General features: G+C 50.0%; 1 protein-coding gene across 1 annotated transcript; it reads left to right on the top strand.

The window, feature by feature from the left end:
• Positions 1–4020: 4020 nt before the first annotated feature.
• CACHD1 (cache domain containing 1) lies at positions 4021–16652 on the top strand. The gene is made up of 11 exons (XM_061364936.1): positions 4021–4160; positions 6079–6178; positions 6292–6408; positions 7627–7787; positions 8779–8865; positions 9064–9180; positions 10130–10281; positions 10811–10972; positions 11764–11841; positions 12663–12764; positions 14998–16652. The coding sequence occupies exons 1-11, from the start codon at positions 4045–4047 to the stop codon at positions 15234–15236; spliced, it is 1431 nt and encodes a 476-aa protein (XP_061220920.1). The 5' UTR covers positions 4021–4044; the 3' UTR covers positions 15237–16652.
• Positions 16653–19179: the final 2527 nt, after the last annotated feature.

Here is a 19179-nt window from a genome sequence, read left to right as displayed (position 1 = left end):
TAGGTGGATCTTGGCGCGCGGCACGTTGCTGGATCTGGCCAGATCCAGGAGCTCGGTCACTGCAAGCAGAGCGGGAACAGAAAGTCAAGGTTCTGTCCAAACAAGGGGAGACGGGAGGGAAATCCCGGGGCTTCTGTGGGAGAAAAGCGTTCACGAAACCTCGGTCGGGTGTTTCAGGGTCCCACACGAGCCAGGCTTTGTCCTCCTCCTCCTCCAGCTGCAAGTGGGATGGATCCCGAAGCTCTGGGATCTCTGCCTGGTACTGGGCGCCGATGTTAATGTGCCTGCAGTAAGGAGAAAGAGGAGGTGAGGAAGGCGAGAGGTGAAGAGGTGTGTCACTGTCCTCAAACCCTGAGCAGAGGCAGGAGCTTCGCTTTGAGACTAAGAGTGAGCGGGGAAAGAAGAGCTGAGGCCACGACCCTGGCTGGAAAAGGGCATCTGGGAGTGGTTTTCCCAATGCCCGGCTCGGCAACAAAGCTGGGATTGCAGCACGATGGCCCCGGGTGTTTGGAGGCAACGTCATTGTGGCTGGTGGGCACTGACAGCCCTGCCCAGCCCGTGGCACTTGCAGCGAGCACACGCTGAGCCCACAGCAGTGGTTCCCTCAGCGCCCCTTTCCCTAAGGTTTGTGGTGTTCCTGGTGCGGTCCAATCACTCACGGCCCAGTGCTGGTCACATCTTCCATCAGGCAGAGCCCAGAGTCTGCAGGGTCCATCCCACCTGGAAGAGAGGAAAACCCGCTCACCATTGCAGTCCTTCTGCCAAGACGGGCCCTCAGCCTTCAGCACATCCTCACCACTGCAAATCACCAACTGCCACCCCAAATTCCCCCCATTTCACCCTTTGCGCTTGGAAGCTTCAGGAGATGGACCCTGTGGATCTGATCTGACCTCGCAGGACACGACCACAGGTCCCTGGATCCCCCTCCCTTCCTACTACTCATTGAGTGCAGGCATGAGGGTTTTCGTACCTAGCACAGCCCAAAGACGTGGATGGAATCACTGGTGCTGTTGGAGGAGGAAGAGGAAGGCTGTTGTTATGCTCACTAGGGCTCTTTCTCACACACGACACCTAGAAGAAACAAATCCAAATAAACCATTGAACCCCTGCTGATGGCAGAAAAGGAGTGGAACAGCTTGGAGGTGCCTGAGAACATAGAGAAGCAAGCTTGGGATGGCCTCTGAGTGCTGGAAGCACACTAAACCCAGTAAATTCTGAAATCGCCTAGGAATTCCTCAAATTGCATTGGAAAACTCCAACTGCCCAGGAAAATGCCATGGTTTTCCCCAGGTTCTGTGCCCATCCTGCATCGTGGGGTCCATACGCCCAGCATCACCTTTTTCAGTGCCTCCGTTGCTGTCGAAAGTACCAGCAAGTCCCTGTCAGTGGGTGATTTGGGTGTGATTTGGGGGATTGGGGATCATGGAAGGGTTTGGGTTGGAAGGGACCTTAAAGCTCCTCCAGTTGCAAGCAAGGGGCAGGGACACCTTCCCCTGGTGCAGGGATGGGGCAGCCACAGCTTCTGCGTTCAACCCGTTTTGGTGTCCCGCCACCCTCCCAGGGAAGAACTTCTGCCTCAGGTTTCACCTCCGTCTCCCCCCTGGCAGGTTAAAGCCGTTCCCCCCTGTCCCCTCCCCACAGGCCCTTGTTCTCCCTAAAAGAGTCAAGGCAGATCCCAGGGTTTCAGGCACCGGAGCTCTTGGCTGCGGCTGAGCCAGCGGCACTTGCACAGCGCTGACCAAAGCAGCAGCTCCGGTGAGGCTGATTGAGGTGTTCTCGGTCATTCCTAAAGCACCCGAAGGATGGGGTCAGCACCCACCTCTTTCTCCTCCCTTGCACCTTGGCTTCTCTCATCTCTTGCCCTGGCCAGTTGTGCTCTGCAGGGCATTTATAGTCTCCCGTTGCTAGGCAACAGGTTCTGTTGGGTTCCATTCTGTTGCTGGGTTCCATGTGGGTTCTATGGGGTTCCATGGGGGTTCTTAGAGCTTCTTTGGGAGTTCCACTGGGTTCTGTGGGGGTTCCGCTGGGTTCCATGTCCTCAAGCACTTGCACATGGTGAACGCTGATGTACAAGCTTTGGTTTAAGTCCTTTCCCATTCGGTTCTCCAGGAGTGGGGATGACAAGCACTGCTACAGCAAGTAAAGTTCCTCTGAGCACGAAGGGAGCGAGCGAGATCCCCGAACAGGAATCTTCCACCCACTGCCTCCTTACTCTTGGTTTTACATCCCACAGTGCTCAGGTGCAGGAATAAGCAGCGAAGGATTGAGGGTCCCTTTTCCTGCTGCTCCTCCTTCCCCTGTGGGCACCGCTATGGGAAGGGAACCTTTCTGGGGGCAACTGGGAGTAACTGGGAACCCCCAGATGTACTGAGAACCTTTCTGGGAGCAACTGGGAGTAACTGGGAACCCCCTGAGCGTCTCTGGGTACCACTGGGGGCTACCGGAACCCCCTGAGGGCAACCCAGAACCCTGCTGGGGGCAAATGGGATTAAGTGAGAGCACTTCTAAGGGACCCTGAGGGCAAGTGGAGTCATTGGGGACATCTCAAGAGTGTTTGGGAGTCCCCGGAAGCTACTGGGGGGTAACTGAAAATCTATGTGGATGCTGTCCTTGGTGATGCTTTGGGTTTCTTTACATGAAATCCTTTGAAATGTTTGTCTAAGGCTGGAAATCACAACAGTTTACAATATTTGTGTCTTTTGCAATTTGAAAGCTGAGGCAAAAGGGGAAGATGAGCAGGGGCGATCCTGGTGGTCTTGAGAAAGAAATGAGGCTGCATATACAGCAAATATCACCTTAAATTTTTTCCTGTTGGCTTTTTCCCTGTTAGGACAGAGCAGTAACTCCGTAGCTTGATGCCTTGCCATATCCAGTTAGATGTATCCGTGCTGCTTCACCGTCATCCTGTTCCCCTTCCTTCTCCCTGAAAAGGGTAATGTGAAAACTAAGTTAAAGGCAGGGTTTTCGGATCTGTATTTATAAATCTGCAACTCAGATTTGTCTGCATCTTCACTGCGCCTCCTTAAAAGCCAACAAGCTCCAGTCCAGTCAACAGAGTTGGTTTTATATGCTAAGGGGTTGCCAACAGCCTCTGCTTTGTGCAGTCCAGCTGTGCCATTCGCTATCTTCTTTTTCTCAGCATTTTCCTTCCCAGATTCAGAGCTAAAATGATTTAGAACATGTAGATATTTTAAGGAGCAGCAAGTCAAAGGTGTCTCCTCTGCCATTAACATAAGGCTCTCACAAGTTCACAACAGCCCACCTGGGGATTTGAGGACGAGCTGATCATTGTGCATCCTTGAGGGATGAGAGGAAGCTTGGTCTGGCCGTGCCATCCCAGTGCTGCAGGAAGCACATGTTGAGAGGTTGGATGTTAGAAACCTGGTGACAGAGATTCCCTCATCATTTGGTCCAGCCTCAGTCTCCTGCACACCAGCACATAACAGAACCGCTTCATAAGCTGCCCATATCAATATTGTTGTCCTCTGTTTTGGGGCTGAAATTCATAATCACTCCTACACTGTGGGATTTGAGGGATTAGGAAGAGGTCTATGGCAGCTTCATTCTGAGGTCCCAATGCTGGGGACTGAGCAAAGAGGAGCAGTGCAGAACACAGCCACAGTGAGGAGGTGGGGATTCGAGTGCTAGAGATGCAGCAGCCGCATCCTACATTCACTTGTGTCTGTGGGGAGTTTTAACCCTTCTGGCTGTTGCTAAATATCAAATGTGTGTAGGTGGTGGGGTGTATGTAAGAGTGGAGGGAGAACAGCCCATGGGGAGATGGGTCAGTTCCTGGGCCTGTGGCAGGGGTTGGAGCTGGATGAGCTTTAAGGTCCCTTCCAACCCAAACCATTCTAGGATTCAGTGACTGAAACACAGAGAGGGTGAACTGAGCTCCAGCATGGAGGTGTGGGTTCGAGCTGGTCCTTTATACAGCAAGGGAGCCAGTCCCAGGTCAAGTAGGGAGCTGAGTAATTAAATATCAATTAATAACAGGGCCATGAAGGGCGTTTTCTCTTTTCCTCCTCTCTCTGCAGTGCTCAGATGTCTTCAGGACATTCAGTGGCAGTGATGGGCATTGACTTCACCCTGCGCTACTTCTACAAAGTCCTCATGGACCTGCTACCAGTTTGTAACCAAGACGGAGGAAACAAAATAAGGTAAGCTGAGGAACTGCTGCCAGGCAGGAAATACCTAAACCCTTTTCCTTTTCTTCTCCTTTTCTTTAACCAGAGCTACTTCCCAACCTCTCTTATTCTGGGCTTCTGCTCCTTTTAGTGTGTGTTCTCTGGTAGCCACTAAAAGTTGTGACTGTTCTTCTCATGAAGATGATGAGGACTTTATTCAAGATCAAGCTGTCATCAGCCAAGCAGTGAGGCTGCAGGATTACAAAACCAGAAGATAACTGCATTTAGACATCACTGAAATCCTGGGCAGCCCCCGTGGTTCTTCATTAAATGAACACGCTTCCCATTCTCTGCTGTTTGTGTTCACTCTGCTATTTAGTTACTGTGAGCATGTAATGAGGATGTATTATCTCCAGTTATTAAAACTATGAGTATTAAAATACACTTTTGGTGTATTTTTCTCAGAATTCCATAGCACAGCACTAGGCAGAATTAGTCTGAGTTTATTTAGCACTATGTGGAACTGAACTGCTCCTCTGTAAGCATGGGGGGGCAGGGGTAGACTCTGGTTTGGATCTGGAGTAACTTGATAACGGGATTTGGGCATTGTTGTTTCTTTGTTTGCTTTTAAACCTGAAATTTGGGAAGGGAAGTGGTTTTGTGTCATCCTCCAGTTCTTTTCTGGTTTGGTTTGGGTATTTTTTAATCTATTTTTATGGTGTACCAAACAAATGAGGGTTTCTGGTTTGGCATTCCTTCCCCCTGCCAGTAAAAAACTGCTAACAGTCAACAGGGTCAGATGCTTTATTCTGTTTCCTCATTCCCTAAGTGAGGAATTTCAAGCCTGTTGTTAAATGCTTTGTTAGACCATTCTAACGTAGCTGGAGCTGATGCTTACAGCCCCTGTGCACATGCACACAGGTACCAGGAGCCAACTCTTGTAACTGTCTGGCAGGCATCTGGGGGTTTTTAATGTACCTCTGCTGAGCTTTTTCTCTCTGGAGTCCCTCTGTTTTCCAGCTACAAGTTTTCCTGACTCCTTTGCATACCTAAAGTGCACAGTCCCATCTAGAGAAGCTGATTGCTTTAAGTTCCACCTGCTCTCTCCCTCCATGAGCCAATGGCAGGGGGTTGGAGCTAAATGATCCTTGAGGCCCCTTCCATCCCAACCCATTCCATGTTTCTGTGTAGGCAGAGCTTTACAGAGCAGACTGCCATGGGAATCCCAGACTTTAAAGTGCTGCCCGGCCCCAGGCAGGAGGCTGCCACCCCACTGGGCTCTTGGGGAGCACTGAGTGCTCACATTAACCTCCTGGGGTCCCCCTTCTGCAGCCACTGATTCTCTTGATCTCCTTCCCCAGCGTGGCTGTCTGCAGCTATGGAAACGGGAGATGCCCAAACCAGCACGGATTAAATCCTTGCAGCACTCTGGTTTCGGGATAGGGGCACAGATCCGACACGGCTTCCTTGAGACCCAATAGGAAACTCATGGGATGAGTTGAAAAGGGAGAGGAAGGGCCGGGAAGGCTGAGGGTGAAACAGGAGTGATTTATGTCCCTGTTAAAATGGAATGCTAAAGCAGGAGGTTATTAAAGGCGAGTGTGAAATCCCTGTGTAATTAGTAAGATAGGAGACTAATAAACTGTCAGAGCTTTCCAAGTTCATTATGCTGCATTTGTCATAGAATCCTAGGGTGGGTCTGGGTTGGAAGGGACCATTCCCTTTTCAAGTCCCAGATGGTCCGGGCTTGCTGTAACTGTTACAGATTTAAAAGCTGCAGGGAAATACCCAATATTCTCTTGAAAGCCATTTTCCAGTGAATTTGTTTAATGGCCCTGTAAGTTCAATCAATGGAAGCCTTTAGAAATTGTCCTCTGGCTGTCAATTTAAGATCATGTTTTATCTCGTTGAGGTCTAATGGGAAGCTCTCTGCTTTGTTTGTTGTGTGCAGGTGCTTTATCATGGAGGACAGAGGGTACCTTGTGGCTCACCCAACCCTCATTGATCCCAAGGGACACGCACCGGTGGAGCAGCAGCACATCACACACAAGGTCTGCCTCCTTTTCCTCTTGCTTTAATCCTGCCTTTCCCAGGTGGTGAGGGCTGTAGAGAAGCCGCTGTCTGTGTCTGATTTCAAAGGCATAAAGTCCTGGTTTTCCCTTAGGAGCCTCTGGTAGCGAATGACATTCTGAACCACCCCAACTTTGTCAAGAAAAACCTCTGCAACAGCTTCAGTGACAGAACAGTTCAGCGGTTCTATAAATTCAACACCAGCTTAGTGGTGAGTGTGTTTTTGTCTCCTTTGGCTCTTGAATGTACTTTGGTTGGGTTGGGTTTCTTTTGGAAAGCCTTGCCAGGATGGGCAGACGAGGCTGGAAGCCGGCCTGCCCTGTGGGTTGGCCTCCGTTCACCCTCCCCAAACCCAGCATCAGCGATCTGCCCTGCACAGGCTGTGTTTGCACGAGGAGTCAGTTGACATACAAGGGGTGATGGATGTGAGCGTTGGCCAGCTGCGCTTGGTGCCTGCAAGGCCTCAGCCAGCATCATGAAAAAGGAGCAGTTCTGTGGCTGTAGGTGAGGAATTTCCAGCAGGAGTTGGGATTTTTTGCTTTGGATCCTCTGACCTGACCTCTGGCTTCCAAGCCTGAGCAGTGTCACGTCCTGCTGTGACATGGGTAGTAAAGGTTTGTGATAACTTCAGCTTCTAGTTTGGTGTCCAGATACATGCATTTACTGATGCACTGTACATGAGGAATCCCAGCCTGGTTTGTGTTGGAAAGGACCTTAAAGCCCATCCAGTTCCAACCCCTGCCATGGGCAGGGACTCCTTTCACTGGAGCAGGTTGCTCCAAGCCCCTGTGTCCAGCCTGGGCTTGAACACTGCCAGGGATGGAGGGATGGAGCATTTACAACTTCCTTGGGCAGCCTGGTCCATTGCCTCACCACCGTCACAGGGAAGAACTTCTTCCTTGCATCCAACCTAAATCTCTCCTATTTAAACCCATTTCCCTTTATCCTATCCCTATAGTCCCTAATGAAGAGTCCCTCTCCAGCATCCTTGTAGGCCCCCTTCAGACACTGGGAGCTGCTCTGAGGTCTCCACACAGTTTCTCTTCTCCAGGCTGAACAGCCCCAGCTTTCTCAGCCTGTTTCATATGGGAGATGCTTCAGCCCCTGATCATCCTCGTGGCCCTTCAACAATTTCATGTCCTTCTGTTGAGCATGTCCTGCTTGTGTTGGGGTCCTTGTAAGGTTTACAAGCCAAGAGTATTTTTCTCCACCTGCAGCAGTTGTTCCTCCCAGCAGCAGCAGCTTGGAAGCAAAACTGAACAGGTTGATGAACAGGTTCACGTGAAGGCAGTTTTACTTGTGAAGGCCGCACTCGCATGCATTTGTGTTCCCTCAGCTCTGTGGGTTTCCTTGGAAGGGGCAAGTCTTCAGCTCTAAAGCAATGAGTTTCTTGCTCTGCTGTTGACACTGCTTGTGTTGTGTTCCTTAGGGTGACCTGACAAACCTGGTCCATGGCAGTCACTGCTCCAAGTACAGGCTGACACGAATTCCAGGCACCAACGCCTTTGTGGGAATCGTCAACGAGACCTGCGATTCCCTCGCCTTCTGTGCCTGCAGTATGGTAGACAGGCTCTGCCTCAACTGCCACAGGTGAGCAGGAGGGGGGAAATGAGGCTCCAGGCATTTCCTATTTCCCTCTTTCCTGACCTGAGCTTTATAGAAAGCACATTTATTTTGTAAGTGAAATGAAAACATGCATGGAAAACCTGAGGTGAGAACACACCAGTTACTTTACCTCCATTGATGGTAAGAGACACAGTGAGTTGGCATCCTGCTCATCCTTTGCCATGTTGTCAGTGTATGAAAATACAGGGTAGTTTATTCTTGATACGTGGGGAAGAAATTCTTTACAATGAGGGTGGTAAAACCCTGGCACAGATTGCCCAGGGAGGGGTGGATGAAGCATCCCTGGAGACATTCAAAGCCAGGCTGGATGTGCTCTGGGCGACCTCATGTGGTTGAAGACGTCCCTGCTCATTGCAGGGGCTTGGACTGGATGAGCTCTGGAGTTCCCTTCCAACCCAAACCATTCCATGATTTTATGTTAAAATGCCACAACAGATTTAGTTTCTGAGAGCAGTTATTTGTGGATCAGGCTGTTTGTTCAGCATATTAATACCCACAATCTTATGTGGCTTGATGTGTTTTTCCCATTGAGGGCATCCTGGTGCTTGCAGGAGGTTTTGACTACACCAGCATCATTGCACGTTTGTTGCACTGGGAAGGGCATCTCAGAATAGTTTAGGTTGGAGGTGACCTTTAAGACTGAGTCCACCCATTAACCCAGCAGTGCCAGGCTACCTCGCTTTGCTGTAGCTTCTCCTCCTCGTGGGCTGGATGTGGGGAGTAAGGACAGATTTGAGACTTGTCCAGGGCTGAAATGTCAAGGGGTGGGTACCAAGAGAGCAGGGAGGCTCTGCCACTGCTTTATCCTCAGTCCCAGCGCAGAAGAGAGCAATGGCTGTGTTCCTGTGGGAGGGAGAAAGGTGGCTGAGCAGCCTTCCCCGCGGTGAGCTGCTGTTAGAGCTGCACGGCGGGGTTCCCATCGTGGTGCGATGCCTGAGGCGTTTTCTCCCTGCAGGATGGAGCAGAACGAATGCGAGTGCCCGTGCGAGTGCCCTCTCGAGGTGAATGAATGCACCGGCAACCTTACCAACGCCGAGAGCAGGTGAGGCCCAACCTCCCCTGATGCACAGCTTGTGACAGAGGCCACTACCAAAGTCACCTGTTTGTTCACACTAACTGAGAGGGGATACGGGCTATAGATCTGATAGCTATAGATGATGTGTAATAGGTAAAAATGATGGTTTTCACTGTGCTTTGACTACTTCTGTAATACAAGGCTCTGCTTTTTGCCCTGCCATAGGAATCCGAGTTGTGAAGTTCATCAGGAGCCAATGACTTTCACAGCAATTGATCCCAGCCTGCAGGATGGACTCCCACAGTGCATTAACACTCAGTGCAACCAGAAAACAGAGAGCGGGTAAAGTGGTCTTCTCCATCCCTCAAAATACACTGTGTACTTGAAATAACTGAGTGCAAATAGCTCTTCCTTATGGTTTTGAATGCTATAAATGGTTTGATGGCAGAAGGAGATCTTAGAGCACACACCAGTGGTGACTTTATGCTCCAGTGCAGAAACAGAAGACCCCAGGGTTCCCATTTGCGTTGCATGGCACCGTTAACAGCAACCAAATGGCCTTCCTGTCCCACTTGGTGGCTCTGAGAACTGAGGGTTGTGCAAATGGAAGATTTGCTGTTGAAAGGAGAACAAATTCTTCCTTTTCAGCAGTATGGATAGTGCTGTGATGTTTGTCTGCCTGCTGGAGATGTGTGCGGGCTAAAGTGTTCATGGAATGTAGACCGTGCTTTGGCAGTGGTGACTTGGGAACACATCAGAGGTGGCAGCTCCCTGTCCATTTCTAGCTTCTTGCTTCTCTGTTCCACTGCAGCATTACACAGAGAAGCTTGAGGGCTGGTTGTTCCTTTGCTAGCCCAAAGAGGTCTCCAGGGAGCTGAGATGGCTGGAACATCTCGTGCTCTGACCAGAGTTTCCAGATCCTTTCTTCTGTCTTCCAAAGGACTGCAGAGAAAGGGTGGAACCACAGTCAGACCTCACCACGCTGAGGAATGTCTTGCTGGAGGGGTTACAAGTAGGATTTGCCCAGGCTGAGTGATGGAGGAAAAAAACAAAGGAGAGCAAACAGACTTGGGAGATGCAAGCTGAGGGTGCAGCTTCCCTGTGTAACCTCCCTGGTGGTACCTGAGCAGTTGAATGACAAGGTTTTGGTGGCCAGACGTTATGTATGGGAGGGCTCGTGGATGATTTTGGCCTCCCTCTGTCTCACGACTCTAAAATCGACTGAGCTGTGCCAAACAAGAAGTGTTAACATTTAAAGTACATGAAGCCTTGCCTTGGTTTTCACTTTCAGGGACTGCTTTGGTGTGTTGGACTGTGAGTGGTGTATGGTCGACAGCGACGGGAAGACCCATCTGGATAAGTCCTACTGTGCCCCTCAGAAGGAATGCTTCGGTGGCATTGTGGGAGCCAAGAGCCCCTACGTGGATGACTTGGGAGCAATAGGTAACTCTGCCTTTCTGAATAGGTGCTGCATTTAACTGTGCTCAGTTACATGTGCTTTCAGTGTGAGAGCATGCTTCTCATAACATGTCTGCATATATTTTTATATATAGAAATTTTATATATATATCTATATGTATACATCTGGGATATAAATATAATAGGAGAAGGGCTTTGGCCAAGGGGAATGGCTTGAACCTGCCCGAGGGGAGACTGAGCTGAGCTCTTAGGCAGAAGCTCTTCCCTGTGAGGGTGCTGAGGCGCTGGCACAGGGTGCCCAGAGAAGCTGTGGCTGCCCCATCCCTGGCAGTGCTCAAGGCCAGGTTGGACACAGGGGCTTGGAGCAAGCTGCTCCAGTGGAAGGGGTCCCTGCCCGTGTCAGGGGTTGGAGCTGGAGGAGCTTTAAGGTCCCTTCCAACACAAACCAGGCTGGGATCCTGTGAGTGGATAATTTTCAGAGATGTTCATTTAAATATTTCCACAGACCATTTATGGCTTTTTTCCCCCCTCTGTTTTGTCCCTTTTGTTGTAGGAGATGAGGTGATCACTCTGAACATGATCAAGAGTGCACCAGTCGGCCCGGTGGCTGGAGGCATTATGGGCTGCATTATGGTGCTTGTCCTAGCAGTGTATGCGTATCGGCACCAGATCCATCGGAGGAGTCACCAGCACATGTCACCTTTGGCTGCTCAGGGTGAGCTGGTAACTCTGGAGAGAGAAATGGGAGGGTTTGGAATTAAACCAACTACAAAACAAAACCCAAACACAGCCAAACCCAAGCAAACAAAACCCAACACAAAACCAACTAAGAAGACCCCAAACCTCTTTCCATGGTTTTGTTTCAGTGCTTCAGCCCATTTCATTTCCCTTTAGCTAACCCTTATATCAGCCTGCTCACATCCAGGTCACTGTGTATTGCTGCCCTCTCCTGGGTGCTGCCGGGCCTGCTGCACCCGAAATCCTTAACACGCAGCTCTTGTGCAGAAGCTGAACGCAGGCTTTTCCTAGAGCTAACACAGGAAACCGGCCTCACAGCCTCCTGGCCCTTGTCAGCACACCCATGACCTATGCTGGTTCCTGCACAAGAGCGGAGCTTGTGGGACAGCTACAGTTTTCACACCCTTTCTGCTTGGGCTCTTTAGGATGTGGTTTCTTTACTGGTGTTTGTGCCTCTGGTCCATGTGACGTTGATGGAGTATTTACACACAGGTAGATAAGGTAGACCCACTGGAGTGTGAGAGACAGAAGGGTGTTTGGGAGAAAGCATACCTGTAGCTGCCGAGGTGAGAAGTGTGATGAGGGCTGATGACCTCCCTGTCTGGTTAGAGCCCTCTGGTTAAAGCCTGTTCCTTTCAAGGGGACTGCACCTCCTCACCCAGCCAGGCCAAGTGCTTCCACTGTCCTACCAGGGTGACAGCCCTTAGTAAGATGATCCCCAATTTTTCTCTTTAACAGTTGCATTTTTCTGTGTTTAATGGTGTGTAGAAATGTCAGTGCGTATGTCCAACCTGGAAAATGATAGGGACGAGAGAGACGATGACAGCCACGAAGACAGAGGAATCAGTAAGTACCAAATCTCTCTGAGCAGTAGACAATGACAGAACAATGTTCTGACTTTAACTTCCAGTGCACCCTGAGCGTCGTGCTGAAAAATTACTCCTTTTTAGCTTGGAAAAGACCATTTGATTACGTGCAAAGGAGGTTTGCCCCGTGTGCCCCTCATCGGGAGCACCTCCAGAAACAGCTCTCATCAGCTGAGAAATGAGAATTGTGACAGAACAGGGTATGGAAAACTCCCACCTTTGTTCTGCCTTGGAGAGCAGAGGCCAAGCCTGGCAGTAAATCTTACTTGCACCGATTTGGGATGCTTGTGCTCCTTCAGCATTCAGTAAAACCGGCACTTTGAGCATGGTACTGATGTGCTGTAAGATGAGCTGGTGTACCTGAACTGGGAGAGCTCCAGGGACAGAGCACATCCTTGTCTCTGGGCCCTCGCTGAGAGCTGAAGTGAGACCCAGGCTTTGAAACTGTGTCAACACTCAGGGTGAACAATGAGTGTGTCTGAGTTCATGGCTTCAGTCTCTGCTTCTCCAGTTCCTTAGTTTCATCCTGAGCAGGCTTTCAGTGCCGCCGCAGGTTCTTTAGTGTTGACACAGTAATGCTCTAACTTCTATCAATCCAAGCAGATGAGGTGAAGGGGTTTGACTGAGTCTTTTTACTTCTTTTTACTCCTCCTCCTCTGTCTGTTGACAATGTTCCCCTATGCACCAGTATTTGAGCAGAATGAGTTTGCAGAAAGCCTCTCCCTGTGCTGATGATTCCACTGATCCAACCCAGTGCCAGCCCTCCCTTCACACCCCGCTGTGTTTGTTCCTCTCTGGCAGTCAGCAACACCCGGTTCATAGCAGCGGTGATGGAGCGGCATGCCCACAGCCCGGAACGCAGGCGCCGGTACTGGGGGCGCTCGGGGACGGAGAGCGACCACGGTAAGAGCCGCAGCACTGCCCTGGCCCCAGGTTAATGATTGCGCTCCCTCGCTTTCCTTCCTTCAGGTGTCTGGCACGGTGCAGATGAGGCTGCCAGAACCAACCCAAAACCCTTTGCTCCCGATTGCTTCACAGTCGGACAGTGCTGAGACCCTCCAGCAGATGAGACAGTCTGGTGAGGGTGCTGGCTTTGTACAGCAGCAGCTCAGTGCCCTGCTCCCCAGGTCTGATTTGGGCTTCAGGCAGCTTCACTGGGTGACCAGAATTGAGAGCCACAGAGAGGGTCTGCAGCTGCCACGTTCATTCTCCATCACCAGCCCTAGCAATCTAAATGTTCAGCTGGGATAGTGGAAATCTCCTACTTAAAGAGAGAAGGCAAATCCCTTGCAGGCACATCAGCACCTCTGCTGCTCTTCTCTTTGACATGACACGTGCATCTTCCATAAAACTCCAGCAACATGTGCTGGACACCTGCATTTCTGGGTAAGATAAGGGTGGATTTAGAGACTGATTGTGTCAGGTGCCTCCTTAGCCTTTCTATTGCACATGATTGCAGTCCATATATATTGCCCATCTATTGCAGTCCATGCCATCACCACAGAGGACATCTTACATCACCTTTAAGCAAGCAATGATCAACATGAACTGTGTACATGCAAAGCAGTGAAGGGTGTTCAGCCATGCGTGTTTGCCACACGCACACTTCAACCCTGCTTAGGTTCAGGGAGCGTTGCTGTGTCCCTTGTGCCTGAGACCAAGTCTCCTTAAACCCTGGAAGCTGGTACAAGGGTGTAATGCTGTTGAGTCAGGAGACTTGATACAGATTAAGAGGAGGGTTGGACAAGGCAGCCTGTGACAGATGCCAGCTCTTAGCTGCATGTTGTGGCTGGGTATGCTACAGCAGAGCTCTTCAGTTATTAAGACTGTGCTTGCATTAATGGAATTGCTGAGGTACAGGAAATGTAAAGGCCAAAGCTTTGGAATGGGGATGAACAGATGTGTGAGAGACAGTCTTGCTCTAGGAGGAATTGCCCTGGATTTGGGGCCAGATGACCGGTGTGGAGGCAGATTTGTTAGGCTCATGCTCCTTTTGCTCCATTACTTGTATCCTAGCAAATCCTTGCCACCTCTGGAGTCACCACATCAGGGTCAGCAGGGAACTGCCCACCTATTCCTGAAATGTGCCCTTCTAATTTTAGTTCCTGTAATTCCATCTTCTCCCAAGGGCTGCCGAGTCGTCTTCCTCAGGGCCTCTCTGCCAGCTTGAAACCAGGACTCAGAGCATGGGAAATGAGAACCAGCTTTGGCTCCTCAGCAGGATATTTCTAACGTGCTGCTTTGAGGGGTCTCAGGCTGGAAACCTGAGCGAGGTGCTCAGGAGCACTGGTGGGTTTGCAGCTGTAGCAGAGGTTCCCAAGAAGGATGATGCTGTGAATTCAAACGAGCTCCTTCTCATTTCTAGCTTGTGTTTTTGCACTCAGAAGCACTGAGGTGGGTTGGTTTGTGCTGCCAGCTGCATTGGAGTGGTAACGGGTGGATTCAGTGGTAAATCCACATCTCGTGGTCATCTCAGAGTAACTCCCAGCCCCTGCTTCAAAAGGAGGGAACAGAAAATCTCCAGGGGCCCTGCTGGGAGATGGCTTCCTCGCTGAGAGAGCAGGATCCTGCCTTGTGAGGGTTGGCTGTGAGCTGGCTGCTGGCATCATTTCCTGAGGGTATCCCACTGAGTGCAGCCTCTCATTGCTGCCACAGGCAGCTCATCTTGGGGGTTTTCCCTTCTCAGACTCCAGTAGCAGCTACTTTAGCCAAGGGACAGCTGTTTGGGGTGGCACAGACCATAGGTCCCCAAAGCTGGTAACGGTGCCAGGGAAAGGGATCTGTTGGGAACTTAGAGGAGGGGATGGGTTTGTTTGTTTCTTTTTGTGTTAGTTAAAACCCTTGGTTTATTCTCTATAAAGCACTGATTGTGCCTGATGCCCTGAGGGGTGCTGCAGCCAGCACTGGGGAATGTCACAGGATCCAGGACTGGTTTGGGTTGGAAGGGACCTTAGAGCTCCTCCAGCTCCAACCCCTGCCATGGACAGGGACACCTTCCACTGGAGCAGCTTGCTCCAAGCCCCTGTGTCCAACCTGGCCTTGAGCACTGCCAGGGATGGGGCAGCCCCAGCTCCTCTGGGTGAAACATTGACCTCTTCTTGTTTTAACTTGTTAGTCCTGCTGGTTTCTTTCCTAGGCTACAGCACGATGAGCCCTCAGGAGGACAGTGAAAACCCTCCGTGCAATAACGACCCGCTCTCGGCTGGTGTGGATGTTGGAAACCACGAGGAAGACTTGGACCTGGACACCCCACCTCAGACAGCTGCCCTGCTGAGTCACAAGTTTCACCACTACCGGTTGCACCACCCAACTCTCCACCACAGCCACCACTTACAGGCTGCAGTCACAGTACACACTGTGGATGCGGAATGCTGATGGACAGCCAGGAAAGGAGCGGTCACTCCTGAACCATGATCCATGCAGCCACGGGCAGCTCTGTTCCTGTGCTCCTCCCCAGCAATGATTTCACTGACTTCCCCAGTAAACTGTTAGGAATCAGAGCTTTACGTTGGTATAAATGTAAGGTTGGCTGTGGAACGGGAGGGAAATGGGTTTGATGGATGGACCTGCCATCACATTTAGTAAGATGGAGCAGGAGGAACGTCAGACCTGCAGAAACAGGAACGTGAGTTTATAGAGCAGCTGAAGCTTTGGAAGCCCCGTCCTGCTGAGCCAAGAGGAGAGAGCGTGGAAGAGCCAGAGATGATTTGGTTTCCTTAACTGGAAGAGCAGGAATCTGTGCAGCTGAAGAGTCAAGAAGTGCCAGCCAGAGGCACGGGGAGGGGAAGGCTGTTGGTCTCGCTGCAGTTCCTTTGGCACGTCGAAAGCTCCCTGCTCCGGTTGCTGCATGGAACCTGGGACAATGCAGCTCAAGATTTTTAAGGAAAGGATTATTTTTCTACTATTTATTGAACTGGAAACTCTGGGGGGAGGGAAGGGAGAAACCATGTTAGCAATTCTCAGTGACTGCCACCTATATTCTGTGATGGGGAAGTGGTTCTTCTGAGGAAGACATCTGGTTCTGATTAGCCGATCCTCATCCACTGCCCCGCTCTGCAAAGGGGAAAATGAAGAAGTCGTTTCTGACGTGTTTACATGCTGAGTGCTTGCTTTTCCACACTTGTTTTCTGTAAATATCACAACTGATTTATATGACAGTATTTTCTGCCTATTGGCAGAGGAGAAATCCTCTGCTCCGTTACTAAAATCCTGCCCATAAACCTCTCCATCTTGACCTCTTCGAGCATCCTGAAAGGTTTCCTGTGTGGAATTTCCTTAGCATTAGTTAGCAGATGATTCCAAATGCGATCTGGGCCATTCTTGTGTTTCCTTAGGACACTGTCATGATCAGAAGTAGGGATAAACCAGTGGGGTTTAAAACTCGGGTTACTGTGGAAGATCTCCTTTTAAAACCCTAATGATAAGCTGCTGCTGTTTGTCTGGAATTTGAACGCTGCTTGGTGCTTCAAACCAAGATTGATTTGTCTACAGCACAGGCCATCCTGGCTAGGAATTGGTTTTAAATCCCAGTGTTGTATTTTAGACTCCCGTGTTGGGGTTACAATGCTCTAAAAACCATTCTTGCACTGTGCCTAGGATAAACATCCATTTATATGTAGGCTTCTTTTAAAGATCACTTGTTTTAATTCATATGGTACTTAATACTGTATTCTGTACAAACAACTGGTTCTTAACCAGTACAGTCAATAACTATATGTGTGATACCAGGATACCCCTTTATACTGTGTATAAAATTAAATCTCTAGTGAAATAAACTGTATATAAAGTATAGTTCTGAGGATAAGTGGCTAGAATGAAATATTCTGAGTTTCCTTTCATTTTCTGCCTGAATGTGTGCTATAACATGAAATATTTGGTCAGATTCCTGTAGTTTGTATGCACAGATCTAAACTTTAAGAGACAGCATTGAGCTGTTGGAGTTATTTCTTTAGCATATGGTCATTCTATGGGCAATGATTGTTGCTGGAAGCGCTCAGCCGCCGCCTTGACTCCCCAGAGCCAAGGATTTGTGGGTTTTTCCTTATGTGGAACTGGATTTGCCATTCTGCTGTGTTTGTGTAGGGCTGGGATGTGGGTTTGTGCTGAGCAGACAGCTGGAGCAATCTGTTAAGCACTGCTTTGTGCTCTCAAAGGTCTGAGCCTGGTGCCCTGGAACAGTTTCGGTGTCAATCCCTAGACCGGACTCGCTGGAATTTCTGATCCTGAATCCAAACTCTGCTGGGGGTTGGACACAAAGGGGCTGTTCCGTCAGGTTTGCCTGCAGAAGAAAACGCATGATTTTAATAGCACTGCTTGCCCAAAGAACAACGGATGCAGCCGAGGAGCAGGATTCTAAAGCATGAAGGGAAAAGAGCTTTCAGTGTGGAAACTGTTCAGCTCTGTGGAAGTCCTCACACCAGTGTGTGTGAAACACGGAAGGAGAGGCTTTGCTGTTTCTATTTCCTAGCCCTATAGCAGCTGTACACGTGTTCTCACTCAAATTCAGAGGTAAATCCCATTTGGAATTCCAGCCAGGCCTTTCTTTGGTCTCTGGGAATGCAATGGGGAAGCTGGAATTCAGCCAGGAGCTGTTATCACATGGGGAAAGTGTCTCTGGGAGTCACTGACTTGTAAAGTGCAATTTGAGCTGTGTTTTCCCCATCTCGATGTATAGATGAAGGAGTCTCGCTCTGCAGCAGCCGTTCTTTGCTCCTTGGTTGAAGCTCATGTCCAGCAATATCAGGTTAGTTCCTTGCACATACAGTAATGGAAACAGGAGTAAAGGAAAGCACAACTTTGGCTTGAGCTGCACTTGACTCTGCTGCTTCTGCACTCATTTAAACCAGATGAGGCTGTGGAGTGTATTTGTAGTGAGAAGCAAGGCTGGGGCTCCTGATGCAAAAGGGACCTGGACCTGCTCGAGTGAGTGCAGGGAAGGCCATGGAGAAAGAGCTCTGCTCTGGAGCCAGGCTGAGAGAGCTGGGCTGGGGCAGCCTGGAGAAGAGAAGGCTCCTGAAGGGGAGACCTGAGAGCAGCTCCAGTGCCTAAAGGGGCTGCAGGAAACCTGGAGAGGGGCTTGGGACAAGGGCCTGTAGGGACAGGCCAAGGGGAATGGCTTGAACCTGCCCGAGGGGAGACTGAGCTGAGCTCTTAGGCAGAAGCTCTTCCCTGTGAGGGTGCTGAGGCGCTGGCACAGGGTGCCCAGAGGAGCTGTGCATTCAAGCATTCATGGGTTCTGGGCAATCTTGCTTATACCTGAAGCAGTGAGAAAAGCCAAAGCGCTTCCTGTAAGGAATAATTAGGTGGCAAACACAGATCTAGAGCTGTACCAAACCAGCATTCCAGGTGCTGACAGATCTTCCTAGCAGAAAGAATTGTAATGCTGGTAAAGATACTGTTGTTCATTTAAAACCAAACCTGGTAATGGATGTAATCCAAGTTTCCAAGAAGCTGCTTGACAGCTCTTCCATTATTGTCCATGGTGCTGCCAGGGCCTTCTCTCCCTCATTGTTTTACTGTGGTGACAGAGGAGCAAGATGAGCAGCCAGCTGCTTGCCTTGGACTTGTACCCTGTATCCTTCTTCCCTGTACCTGTTTGGATTCATGGCCATTCATTTCCCAGTGATTTCATTCACCCTGGCAGTTCTTTCATCCTTCCAGAAGAAGGTGGTTTGCAGTGAAAACAAGTGTATCCTCTGGTTCCTGTCTGCTGATGTTCCATTGCCCCGGTGCTGCCAGTCTTTGAGCACTGTGAAGTGCATTGATCTCTCCTCCATGCAGTAACCCCTGTGGCCTGCCCTGGGCTAGAAGCTGTTGCCACGTTCACAGGATATTGCTTGACCATGGATTGAGATGGTTTTTAACGTGTTTATGCTCTTGCTGTGATACAAATGGGATCTGGAAAGCAGAAGAAGTTGCAGTTTGCCCATGAATGTTTTATAAGGCCGCTTAAGCCGTGAAATATTATCTTGACCCTTGCCCTTGGCAACGGCAGGGAAGACAGATGAGAATTCATGAGATGCTCCCATGCGCAGCGCTGGCTGTGACTATAAGTGGTCAAAAGGAGCTCTCTGGCTCTCGAAGGCTTTATTCTGTGAAGTGACCCAGAAATGGCGATGAGGAGAGCAAGTGTTTGTCAGGGGACAAATTATGGGAGTGAGCTGGCAGCAAACATGGAAAAGGGGTAAGAAACCAGGATGGAGAAGTCCTGGATGGAGTGCAGAGAGTGCAGGTAACCCAGGAGGCTGCATGCCAGTGCAGAGTTGTTTGCAGTGCTCATAGCTCTTGCTCCCCATTCCATTTGCTGTAATTTAAAAGA

This window comes from Neopsephotus bourkii, unplaced genomic scaffold (genome assembly GCF_033783945.1).
Source record: "Neopsephotus bourkii isolate Nb327-2 ecotype Australia unplaced genomic scaffold, CSIRO-AGI_Nbou_v1 NB_1250, whole genome shotgun sequence".
Lineage (NCBI taxonomy): Eukaryota > Metazoa > Chordata > Aves > Psittaciformes > Psittacidae > Neopsephotus > Neopsephotus bourkii.
Note: the sequence above shows the minus strand (reverse complement) of the source record. Positions and strands in the feature narration are given on the sequence as shown.